The sequence below is a fragment of the Salvelinus sp. IW2-2015 genome, linkage group LG1, assembly GCF_002910315.2.
Source record: "Salvelinus sp. IW2-2015 linkage group LG1, ASM291031v2, whole genome shotgun sequence".
Classification (NCBI taxonomy): Eukaryota; Metazoa; Chordata; class Actinopteri; order Salmoniformes; family Salmonidae; genus Salvelinus; species Salvelinus sp. IW2-2015.
The window spans coordinates 47,175,905-47,188,457 of NC_036838.1; the positions used below are offsets into that span (position 1 = coordinate 47,175,905).

The window sequence follows — 12,553 nt, forward strand, 5'->3', positions numbered from 1 at the left end:
GCAAAACATGCTCCTCTGGGCCTGTATGACCTCGTTCATCAACCTGACACTCGGCTCTGTTCTCCCCTTATGATTCAGTGAGAAGGTGAAAGACAAAGGGTAAGAATGAGAGGGAGAGTGTAAGATAAGAACCACAGTGTGATGAGGAAAAACAGAGGCAATAGGAAGGAGAGATAGGGAGGGAGAGAGATGAGGGAGAGTTCGAAGGCTGAGAATGAAAATGGAGAGCGACAATAAGAAACTGAGAGAGTGAGGGAGCCAGACGATTGGGAGGAGAGATAGGGAGAGCAGGGAAAACAATGAGACATCCATACATTCACAGCACTAACTCAGTGCTCTCCAACACAGTAATGTCACCTCAGACCACACTGGCCATAAACACCTAGKACGATTCAACAATGTAACTGTAACCCCTGAGACATCTATTCCATTACTGCAGATTGCTTATTTAAATATTATGTATGAATCGGTACTGTTAAAATGTCCAGCATACTGCAAGAAAGCCATCTGGTATCCCTCTGCACGCTTTAAATATACACATGGTCCTTCCTCAGATATACCTTCATAAGCCATGCCAGTGCTGCTTCACAACCTTGTACTTTACACGGTCTGTGGGTACAATAAAACACCGTGTTAAGGCCTAACGATATGCAGAAACCAAACAAATAAACCTTTATTTGACAGCTAACAAAGTGCTTTTAACCACATACCAAACCCCTCCCCTTCTGGTTCTACAGTTAAGTTTCTCATCTCCCCAGCAACAGTGTTTGTGTTGGGTCTGGGAACACCCCGTGCCCCTGGCAGGTTGTAGTGTTGAGGGCTGATAAAGCATGTGCCTCCTGCTCCTGACCCCCACCAAAGCAGACAGCACAGAACTGGGATAACAACCACATCACACACATTAGATACTGAACCCCATCACCCCAACAGGAACTAGTTTGAAGCTCTTAGTACACATTAGAAGTGACTAAAGGAGTCCAACCTAGAGATTAAGAACCCAATTTCTTTATACATCCATGGAGAGAATATGGCAAAGAATTTGTAAATGTTCTGCTCTTCATGAAGGTATCAAGTTTGAAAATGTTGCAAGTAAATCTCAGATCAGGAAATGAGTCAAGACTTTATTTTATAAATACAAATTCTTTATTTTTCAAGATTTTTTGGTATGGCTTCTTTGAAGGGACTGGAAATGACATTTTTCTGAAAGTAACAGAAAGTAACAGAGTCTGATCCCAGCCAGCAAAACCCAATGGGTTCCCAGGAAGAATGGAAAACAAAAATGTCCATCAAATGAATAAAGACACATTTGTGGATTTGCACATAGACTTACCAAGTTATAGGACTTCAGTGCTGCAACTATTTAGACCAAGTTACAAAAAACGATTAACTTAGAATTTCCTATAAATACCTAAACATATAGTATAATAAATGTACTTGATAATGGAAACATTTAAAAATACTGTACACGAATGTCCTTTGAGAGATCAACATTTGACAATTTTAGAGTAACAGTTAGACAAAATAAACAGGTAGTGGTTATCGGTGTCAGCTACCTTGCACGTCAACGCTCAATGCTCTTTGACCCCTCCCACTTACTGCATATGATTATCTACTTCGGTCTCCAATAATCAAGACAAAGTGAGCCAATAGACTACAAGAGTGTCTGGTATAAATATGAAGAGCCCAGGCCATGCGGAAATGAGTGAGGACTCTCCCAGTTAGCTCTGAGTTAAGAGGTTAAAAGGAAGTGTTTGTAAAAACAGGAGTTAAGGCCTCTTTAATAAAAAAGAAATAGTCCTGACTTATAACAATTTCACAGTCTCGGAGAAGGGGGGGATCCCAGAATCTCCGCTCTCCATTTAGTCCTTGATGACCTCTGAAAGGCCCAGAGAGAACCGTGACCACCCATGGTGTAGGACCAGTAACACTGGGGGTGTATCAGACGGCTGAGTCCTCGCCTCTGGTGTGGATGGAAACAGTTGGCACTGAGCCTCACCCAATGCCCAACCACTATGTATCCAAGCAGCAGTGCCTTCACTTAACCCATGCCCTGGCAAAGACGAGGGGGGTAAGGGGTCAATGTCCAGGTAAGTCCCCCTTCAAATACAAGTATGTAGTGTTTTTTKGGGGGGGGGAAATAATAATAATTACATTGATAATATGATACTAACACTGATACAATAAAGATAGACGGTAATAAAATTTAAAAAATCAAGTGTCTGCATCTGGAAGCCCTCAGTGACCACACATTTTATTCTAGCCTCCCATCCGGTCATCAAAACCCTCCCAAGACCCATGATGGGGCTCATCCTGATGGTACCGTGCAATTGTCCCTCAGCCCATTCCCTGAAAGCCCTGGCTGTGGCATGGGCAGTCCAGGGTGACGCCCCAGGCCTATAGGACTCTCCTCACTGCATGCGGTCTGGCTGAACGTGCTGCTGGGGGGCGTACTGCAGGAAGGTGGGTGCTGGGCCTGCCCCTGTGGGGAGGGTCTGGTGAACAGTGGCTGGGGCGGAGGCCTGGGAGGGGGCAGTGGCAGGGCTGGGGGCGGGGGCGTAGCCGTAGCCCAGGAACCCTGGGGAGGCGGCGTAGGGGTAATGCTCGAAGGCGGTCTGGGCGTACTGGGTGTAAGCAGCACTGTAGTCCAGGTAGGGGGAGCTGATGGAGGAGGACACCTGAGAAGGGAGCACCAGGCTGGGCTGAAGGTAGGCCTGGGGRTACACATACTGCTGGGCCAACCTAGAGAACAAACAGGACACAAGTAACATACTGGAAAACACAATGAACAGGAGTAAAGAAAGCCAAGGACTGGATTCTGTCATTTACATTCTCCAGTAGGGTTAGCAGGTCTTGAATATACATTAGAGTTGTGCTGTGTAGTGTATCCACAGTAGTGGTGGTGGGCAAGAAACTAGCCAGATGCCACACCATCCACGAAATGTGACAAAGCGCGAGTTAGGGAGAAGAGATCAACATCTCTCATCAGCTGAAAACCTACAGAACCTGTTAGGTAGGGCCCCCAGAGAGAAGGGGGGGGGGGGTATGGTGGTGGGCRGGAGAGCCGTTACTAGCAGGTTTTCAAGCCCAGACAGTGTTTTAACAGCTGCTGCGCTTCACTCGCTGAGTACACACAGGAAGTGTGATGACAGTAGCAGAGTTGTGGTTCCTGTTTTGTGCGGAAGTTACATTGGATATCAGTGGTAGAGGGCTTATCAAGGCAGGTTGCTAGCCAGTTGGGTGTGCTGTGCTCAAAGCCCTCTCGTACTAGTGATTAGTGTTATTGAGTATGGGGACAGCTCATTCTCCCCAGTCTGATGGCAGAGGAAGAGCTAGGGACCTCCCCACTGCAAAACTGGTGCCGTTTAGAGACCCCCCCACCCTTAATACTGCAGCTGGAGGGGAACAAACTCCACTCACTGTAAACAGCACACATCAACCAAAAACAGAGCTCAGGAGAGCAAGAGGAACTTTGTCACCCCTCTCACACGGAGTGTCTGGTAGGAAAGGGCAGTAAGTTCGGTGAAAGAACATCAAGACATTGAAGTCACAGCAGACAAAATCAACACTTCTCAGCTGGGTTTCAATACTCTGATGGCTTCCTTTCCTTGTCGCCAACTTCACGGCCACTGATGGGTGAAAGGACCAGATGGGTTACCACCATGTTGTGTTTTCCAGTTTCCATTCAGATCAATGGCCATGGCAGAAGACAAGGGAATGAAGTGATGGAAGACTATTGAGGTGTCAACTCAAACACAGCAAAAAGGGAGAGTGCAGGGGTAAGCGGTGACAGGACCTACGCACAAAATCCAATTGCAACCTGCCTAACACATACCACACCTCTAAACCCTTCAGGCCCACACTGGAACGTTAAACAGAAGTCACCACTGCAAACCAAACCATGCCATAATAGGAAAGAGAGGCACTAATCAGCATAACCAATCCATTGCTGCACTCTCAAGCCATTGCTGGCACCTTAGAGAGGGGCGGGATCAGTCACAGCTGCCTGCTACCCTCCTCCTGGGAGCCTCCAAACAAGGTAGCACGAAGCCTGCACCTCGGGTATCTTCACTCCCCCCTCCGGCATACTGGTCAGCTGGGAGTACAGAGCAACCATGAGGGGGTTGGGGAGGATAGTGGGGGTTAACAATAACATGCATTCATTATCAGATTCCTCATTAATACTATATTGGAGACGCAGCACGAGATGGCTCCATCATATGGTGAGAGTGAAGCTAGTGGCCAAGATTTTTTCGCAACGTCTAGAGACATTATGCTGATATGATACAGCAGTCTGTTGCCTGGGTCCACTCACATAGCAAGTATTTGTGTAGGTAGGCATGGAATAGTTAGGACACTGTTGCCCACTGAGTGGTATACACTAACAATAAGTATATGATCGCTATAGATGAAGGTAATTGGAATCAGGAGCCCGTGGCAGAGGGAGCAGAGCAGGTTGATACGCACTGTCTACCCCTCTAACGGTCAGTTACTCACAAAGAACCATTCAGACACCCCCCCCCAGACAGACGACCATGCAAGACAGGCATACACAGATTCACATACAGATGAGCCTCTTTGTGGCCTTGTAATAGTGTGGCCATAGGACTCTAGCTCTGACCTCTGGTTGAACTTTGAGGCACATTAGTAGGAAGTACAACAAAATATGGGTCAACGCTGCAATCGTCTTGATAAAAAAGTTAATAAATACGACTAAGAGGATGAGAAGTGCAGCAGATAGAAAAGGGAGATAAGAGGATATGAAACAGGGAAGCAGAACAGAGCAGTGAGCTCTAACCTAACGTCACAGGGCCTGTGGGGGTATGGGGGACAGAGGGATCAGAGGTCAGCTGTTTTTTTGGATCACGGCCAGCGGGTGTGACACGTACCACTCGGCGGATGGTAGGGAGGTGGACTGACGCCCCAAGCAGACACTTCCTCTAGCATCACATTTAAGTCATGGTGAACAAATTGAAGGTCTTCATCAAGTCAAGCTAAATGTAGCTATACGTTTGTGGTTAAACGACTGGATAAAACAGCAAAAGGAGCCGTTGATGGAAAATAAATCCACTGCCAATAAGTAGTTCCTACCTATATATGCAGAGGCTAATTTTCCACTTGTATCCTCGCCACATACCAGAACAAAAGGCTAAAGGTTAAAGCAAAATCTACAAAAGGTCCTTATGGCATCCCAAATTCTGACCTGGAAGTATAATATAGAAAAGCAATCATGAATATTTTAAGAGAAAAAAAAGTGCAAAAGCTGCAGGAGGTTTGGCGCCTGGTGAAAGCACAGCTTCATTAAGCACAATGCCTCTTCAGAGAAAGCCATTGCCCCGCCCCCCCTCTCTTAATGTTCCCTGGGACTGCTGAGCAGAAGAAATATCAGCGTGCGCAGAGAATCACGAGATTAGAAAGTTGAATGAAGTTCAGAGTTTTCCCCCTTAGTTAGCACTATCACCGTTTCCTTTTACGGTGAGAATTGCGATAGAATAAACAATATTAGCAACATACTGAAACAAAACAAACTACGCAAGAGATTTTGTTGTAGGCCACTCACAGGCCTACATTATGATCAAATTACCACAGTAGCCTACTTGACCACTGTCTGAAACTAACTTAAAGCTGGTACAGCCTCAGTGTTCACTGTAAATGCATGCTGGAAGTTGCACAGAATTTTTACAACCGTGAAGTTTGTGCTCAGCAGACCTGAAATTYTCTCAGTGCCGTTAACTATGTTTGAAGGAACATTGCCTTCCCCAAACCCCTCACTCCAATCTACAGACCCTATTCCCTCCCCCAGTCTCACAGGGGTGAAAATTCAGTGTCGTACCGACACCCAGCAGAAACAGTGTTCAAACAGAACCCGGTTTCCTTTTCCTCCACAGGCAAGAGTGAGAGGGGAGGACAAGTAGACTATCGGATAGTGAAGGAGAGAAGTAGTCCCTGGCCTTGGTAAGGGGCTCAGACACCAACAGCGTTTGCTGTACATAGTACCGAGTGTGCACCAATTTTACATGTAACAGTCAGACATCTACAGCGGGTGGTTTCTAAATCGCAGCGCGCTGAACGCTCGACAGACGGACATTCACATTCAGTGTGATGTGTGCGAGTCCCAACCCTACCAGCTACCCAGTCAATCTGCTGACACAAAGAGGAAGAGGAGCACTATGCTACAGTCTAGTCTGGCCTACATAAATACTCAATCACACCCAACCATTCTACCACCTGCAGTTGAAGGGTCTGTGCAGAAGGCTGAAAGAACAAGCGTGTGCTCTCCATCTTGGAGCAGCTTGTGTCTGTCACCAGCCCATATAGATCTCTGATCTCTCCCACTCGCTGGGGCTGCAGTCAATCACAGGGGATTAGGGGGTGTAAAAGGCTGTAATAAGAGCCAACACCTGTTAGACATGCCCACAGAGCACGCTCCCCTGGGGAGGGCTCTGCCCTGCCCGTTACTAAGCAACAAGCACATGAACAGAGGGGGGATTCTAAGGACCCAAAGTCCATGGACACAATCTTATATTATTACATGCATGTAAGGGCTTGGACCTCTGGCTTACAGTAATTAAATCAAAGCTAGGACTTGAGGGGTGGGGGGCAGTGGTGTCTAACCCATTTCAGTGACATGGCCATTAAATGCCCAGCGGAGTGAGTGTCCTGGACACCCGTCACAGACTGGCCTCCCTCAAGGCTGTTTCTCCAACACAGACAGACACTGCCATGGAGCAGTGAGAGAGCCCACTCAACCAGGTAGAAACTGAAGGGTCTAAAGAGGGGGTTGAGTCACATATGTCCATGGAATGTACCATGATACAACCATATGAAATCAAAAAAGTGAAATTGTCCAACATCTGTAGAACGCTCACAGATGTGCATGTCAGAGGAAAATTACATGCACATTAAACAAGAGACCTTTATTTGGCAGAAGTATGTGTAATTCAGAAGATGCAATACTGTGGTATATAGGGCACAAAGAAAGAGTGCCCACTCACTCACCCATACTGCCTCTGGATGAGCGCTGGGTGAATAGGCTGCACTCCAATGGATATGCCTGGAAGACCGAGAAAACGACCCATCAGACATTTGCAATGCATAGGAGGCAGCGAGAAAAGAGTAGTGTCTAACTCAAGCAACATACTAATGATATAGAACACGTGCAGTGATGGCAAATTACACGGGTGACTTTCCCCCCTCACAATTACCCAGCCCCCTACTATATACAGTTGAAGTCAGAAGTTTACATACACTTAAAAGGAGTCATTAAAACTCATTTTTCAACCACTCCACAAATTTCCTGTTAACAAACTATAGTTTTGGCAACTCAGTTAGGACATTACTTTGTGCATGACACACGTAACTTCCCCAGCAATTGTTTAGACAGATTGCACTTATAATTCACTGTATCACAATTCCAGTGGGTCAGAAGTTTACATACACTAAGTTGACTCTGCCTTTAAACAGCTTGGAAAATTCCAGGAAATTGTCATAGCTTTAGAAGCTTCTGATAAGCTAATTGACATAATTTGAGTCAATTGGAGGTGTATCTGTGGATGTATTTCAAGGCCTACCTTCAAACTCAGTGCCTCTTTGCTTGATATCATGGACAAATCAAAAGAAATCAGCCAAGAGCTCAGAAAAAAATGTAGACCTCCACAAGTCTGGTTCATCCTTGGGAGCAATTTCCAAATGCCTGAAGGAACCACATTCATCTGTACAAACAATAGTATGCAAGTATGAACACCATGGGACCACGTAGCCATCATAAATCGACATAACTGGAAAGGCCGCTCAGCAAGGAAGAAGCCACTGCTCCAAAACCGCCATAAAAAAGCCAGACTATGGTTTGCAACTGCACATGGGGACAAAGATAGTACTTYTTGGAGAAATGTCCCCTGGTCTGATGAAACAAAAATAGAACTGCTTGGCCATAATGACCATCGTTATGTTTGGAGGAGAAAGGGGGATGCTTGCAAGCCGAAGAACACCATTCCAACCGTGAAGCAAGGGGGTGGCAGCATCATGTTGTGGGGGTGCTTTGCTGCAGGAGGGACTGGTGCACTTCACAAAATAGATGGCATCATGAACTAGGAAAATTATGTGGAAGGAAAATGTGGATATATTGAAGCAGCATCTCAAGACATCAGTCAGGAAGTTAAAGCTTGGTCGCAAATGGGTCTTCCAAATGGACAATGACCCCAAGCATACTTCCAAAGTTGTGGCAAAATGGCTTAAGGACACCAAAGTCAAGGTATTAGAGTGGCCATCACAAAGCCCTGACCTCAATCCAATATAACATTTGTGAGCGTGTGCGAGCAAGGAGGCCTACAAACCTGACCCAGTTACACCAGCTCTGTCAGGAGGAATAGGCCAAAATTCACCCAACTTATCGTGGGAAGCTTGTGGAAGGCTACCCAAAATGTTTGGCCCAGGTTAAACAATTTAAAAGCAATGCTACCAAATAGTAATTGASTGTATGTAAACTTCTGACCCACTGGGGATGTGATGAAAATAATAAAAGCTGAAATAAACCACTATTATTCAGACATTACACATTCTTAAAATAAAGTGGTGATCCTAACTGACCTAAAATAATTTACTAGGATTAAATGTTCGGAATTGTGAAAAACTGAGTTTAAATGTATTTGGTTAAGGTGTATGTAAACTTCGACTTCAACTGTATATAGAGCAAGAAAGTTAATCCAGATGAATTTAAATATTTGTACATTTCTGTACAATGTGGCATGAGTAGCATATGGTATTTCTGAATGACCATTTACCAGCAAACATTTGTCTAAAGCATGCCAATATGGTGTGTGACAAGTGTAGTGTTGGTGTATCCGGTGGTTGTACTCACCCCTGGTCGGCTCACCTATCTGCATACCGCGAGGCTTGGCGCCTATGTAAGCCAGGTTTACGTTGGCCTTGCGCCCGTCGATGATGGGGTTGGGGTCTTTACAGGCCCTCTCTGCTGCACCCTGATCTAGCATTGTCACCTGACACGTAATCAGACGTTGAAAATATTAGCAATACTAAAAATATATATAAAATATATGGCATCCAAGCTATGAAAAAGTATTTCAAGGTTAGGGCCACCCTAACCCTACAAGCAGAACAACCCCTACTGGTCTGCCATCACAGAAATCTCCCTGTGCACCTTCCACCACTTAAATTCCCTTTCTGAACAGAGGAGGAAACTGCACACAAAGCACAGTTATTATCACTTAGAAAAGACCCAGAACACTTGGTCAGCAGCTCAGACAGAGAGGTCTGCTGAAATATGAATCAGTAATGAATAAMAAGGGCTTATCCAATTAGGCAATAGAGAATAAGGAGATTGTTAGAATCTACCCCTCCCTTCCTCTCCTTTGAAGGCATTAGACAGCATCAGTCTGCTTTGATTGTCTTGGTCTTCTGCCAACTCAAGATCTCAGATGACTACATATTTGGTTTTATCCGAGTTAAAAATCTATTCTAGCCTGTTGAGGGAAGCGTACCTCTAGACTAGACTAGAGAAGACGTTCTAAGCCCACTCCATGCATTGTCAACACGCATGAGCATTGAGGCTGTGTTGACACGAACTCTATTGAAGGGGGTCTACTAATCCACCTTTGGAGTGTGTTTAAAGGTAAGCCTGGCTTTGGAGCMGTTTTTCTCCTCCTGCTACTGAAGCAGTGAGCAACAGGATTATCGAGTTATCCCTGTTGGGAAAACACAGCTGGGTGTTTTTTTGCCCTCTGCTGCATGCAAGGTGGCAAACACCTCTTTCCCAACCTGGAACACCCTCATATGCCTGAGCCAGTCAGACCTGAAACACCAGACACTCAGCAGCAGTAACCGTTTATGACTGAGCCCCACTGTTTTTTTGGTCACCACTGATGTGTAAACAGAGTACCATTGTCTTTCAGTTTTAAACTGGATGAGGAGTAAACACAGCCTCTATTGGAGACACCAGTTTTCCATTCCATCTTTGGCCTGTTAAATGCTGATACACCTCTCCAAGTTTGTGGTAAATATTTGCATTTCTTCTGCTGTTCCTGTTCATTGTAACTATGAGGTGGGTTTCTTTTTATCTGCATCATACATACTTTGTTAATCTTTCCTGCTTGCAATGGCTGATTACCCGAGGGTCGTTAAGAAACCTGGCAGACAATCTGAATTTCATGAGGAGCTGAAGATTTATTAAAAAGTTACTAGAACCATTTATGGCGATAAAACCCCTCTGTGGTGATTGAAGATGGAGACTCATATCTCCCTCACTAGCTTTAAGCACCAGCTGTCAGAGCAGCTCACAGATCACTGCACCACCTGTACACGGCCCATCTGTAAATAGCCCATCCAACTACCTCATCCCCATACTGCATTTATTTATCTTGCTACTTTGCACCCCATCATCTCTACTTGCACATCTATCACTCCAGTGTTTAATTTGTATATTGTAATTACTTCGCCACCATGGCCTATTTATTGCCATTTACTACAACTTTTTGTAGTGTATTATTGACTATGTTTGTTTATTCCATGTGTAACTGTTGTTGTATGTGTCGAACTGCTTTGCTTTATCTCAGCCATCTTGGCTAGCCTACCTGGTTAAATAAAATWAAATAGGGAACGTTGACACACCGGAGGGGGAAGTGCACCAAACTTCCATCTCTGACAGTTGCTACCACAACAAGGGGAGGTGAGGTGTGTGTGTCATGGTTCGGGATCTGTACTCAGGCAGTGAACAGCAGTCCATCTTGGGATACAAAAGAACGACTCACACAGCAGTTATGATCCTATAAACACCACTTGTAAAGCCTGAGTGCTTCGGTTCTTTACAATGGGAGGAGGGTCTTGGAGCGTCCCTACCGCGCCAAAATTACCATATAAAGCAACCGAGGACAGCAGCTCGCACTTCCGTGAGTGCCCTTACCGCGCTCATAAGCGATAAAGGCTAGGTCGTTCATGGGCCAGCGCTGAGGGGTTGGTGGGGAGACGGCATGCGGTGTGTTCGTTCGGGGGTAGGCAGAGGGACAGACATGGAGMTATAATTTTATCCGTCAACTAATGTGATCCCTCATCCTGATTAAAGCGGTGATACAGGCAAAAAAAAAAAATACTGCATTTGTGTTTAAGCAGCACATTATAGGAAAGGAATAATTTGACATGCGTTTGAATGACCACAATACGCAAAGTGCAACTTTGGCGACAGCATTTTATTCTGCATGGAATATTTCTAATTAAAAAGACACTTGGCGCAGCATCAAGTATTCTTGTTTTCCTCTAGGCAAATAAGTCAGTTACATGGAACAATAACTTGGTGGTGGGAGGAAACGTGGCGTGCATGTGCCCAGAGACAACAGCACATAAAACAAATAGGCTATACCAACCATTAATCTTATAGGCAACTCAATTTYTAGGGTTGCCTATTGAGAATTATTCTCAAAGTAATGCATTGGTAAGACGCACGTCCTGCCACTGCAAGATGTAGGCTAATTGCATTACCGACAAGTGTCAGAACGTTACTTACAAAGCCATATCCTCTGGATTTCCCCGTCTGTCTGTCCGTTATCACCACCGCCTCGTCGATGTCGCCGAAGGCCTCAAAATACTTTCTTAAGGAAGCATCGTTAGTGTGGTAGGGCAAACCACCAACGAAAATTTTTGTAAAAGTAGTGTCTTTTTGAATTGCTGTAGAATGCATCACTTCCAGGCCTCCGTTCATGAACTGATGCAAAAGCATTGGCGAACCGGTAAAAAAAATTGGTTAAAGAAGACTAGTTAAAAGGTAGTTGGTTAACCAACTATTAATATTTGTCCAGCATTAAAGAACTACGCAGCTGTTCGGTTCAAGCGATGTCTTCAAATAGGCAACAGGCGTCTGTCCTCGCTTGTTTCTCCTTCCGTGATTCAGTCTTTGAACTTCTTGTTACCTAGTTCACTGGGTTACATCTGTATTTCAGTACATTGCTTGCAATTATACACCCTGTTCTTCTACGCCTTCAACTTGTTTGCTTCACTTGCCGCTACTGAAAAATTTCCGGGAGAGATTTTATACTCGCCAAGCCTGATCACGCCCATTTTATATTTCTGGCCTATAGGCAATGATTCAGGATGACAATTTTTTTCTTATGTAGTCAAGCCCTCCCATTCGCCCGACCCCACGCGTTCTTCTTGCACCTGCTTTTGCCCTTTACTACACAAGGATAAGTCACTACTGTACAGTCAGAAAGCGCGCCTCGCGCACATGTTACATTGTATCACTCTCGTAGTAATAAAGAAACAACTAGGCCTTTAACTCAGCTGTAAGATACCTTCAATTTAAAAAATGTTGACATTTTCTATAATTACGTGGCGCATGTGATAATGATTTTAAATGCTCAACAATAGGCTTGCTGAAACGCATGTATTATGTACACACAGTATAACAGTTACTCGTGTCATTCTAGAATCTAGATACTTTTCATATAGTCATAAATGCCGCATATTCATTGCTTGGGCAATCCCCAGTTAGGTCGCAAGATAACGGTTTGCAAACGTCATTCCATTATAGGAATGGCCGAAAATCTGATAT

At 44.9% G+C, this 12,553-nt stretch overlaps 1 protein-coding gene across 2 annotated transcripts; it reads right to left on the reverse strand.

Annotated features, from left to right (window-relative positions):
- Positions 1–1,212: 1,212 nt before the first annotated feature.
- On the reverse strand, positions 1,213–12,006 carry LOC111968691 (RNA-binding protein 38). Of its 2 annotated transcripts, XM_023994486.2 has the most exons (4): positions 11,510–12,006; positions 8,855–8,993; positions 6,997–7,051; positions 1,213–2,739 (listed from the first exon to the last, which is right to left on the reverse strand). In XM_023994486.2, the coding sequence occupies exons 1-4, from the start codon at positions 11,720–11,722 to the stop codon at positions 2,409–2,411; spliced, it is 738 nt and encodes a 245-aa protein (XP_023850254.1). In that variant the 5' UTR covers positions 11,723–12,006; the 3' UTR covers positions 1,213–2,408. The 2 variants fall into 2 exon arrangements, with proteins under 2 accessions (XP_023850254.1, XP_070301380.1); XM_070445279.1 differs by lacking the exon at positions 6,997–7,051.
- Between the last annotated feature and the right edge of the window lie 547 nt (positions 12,007–12,553).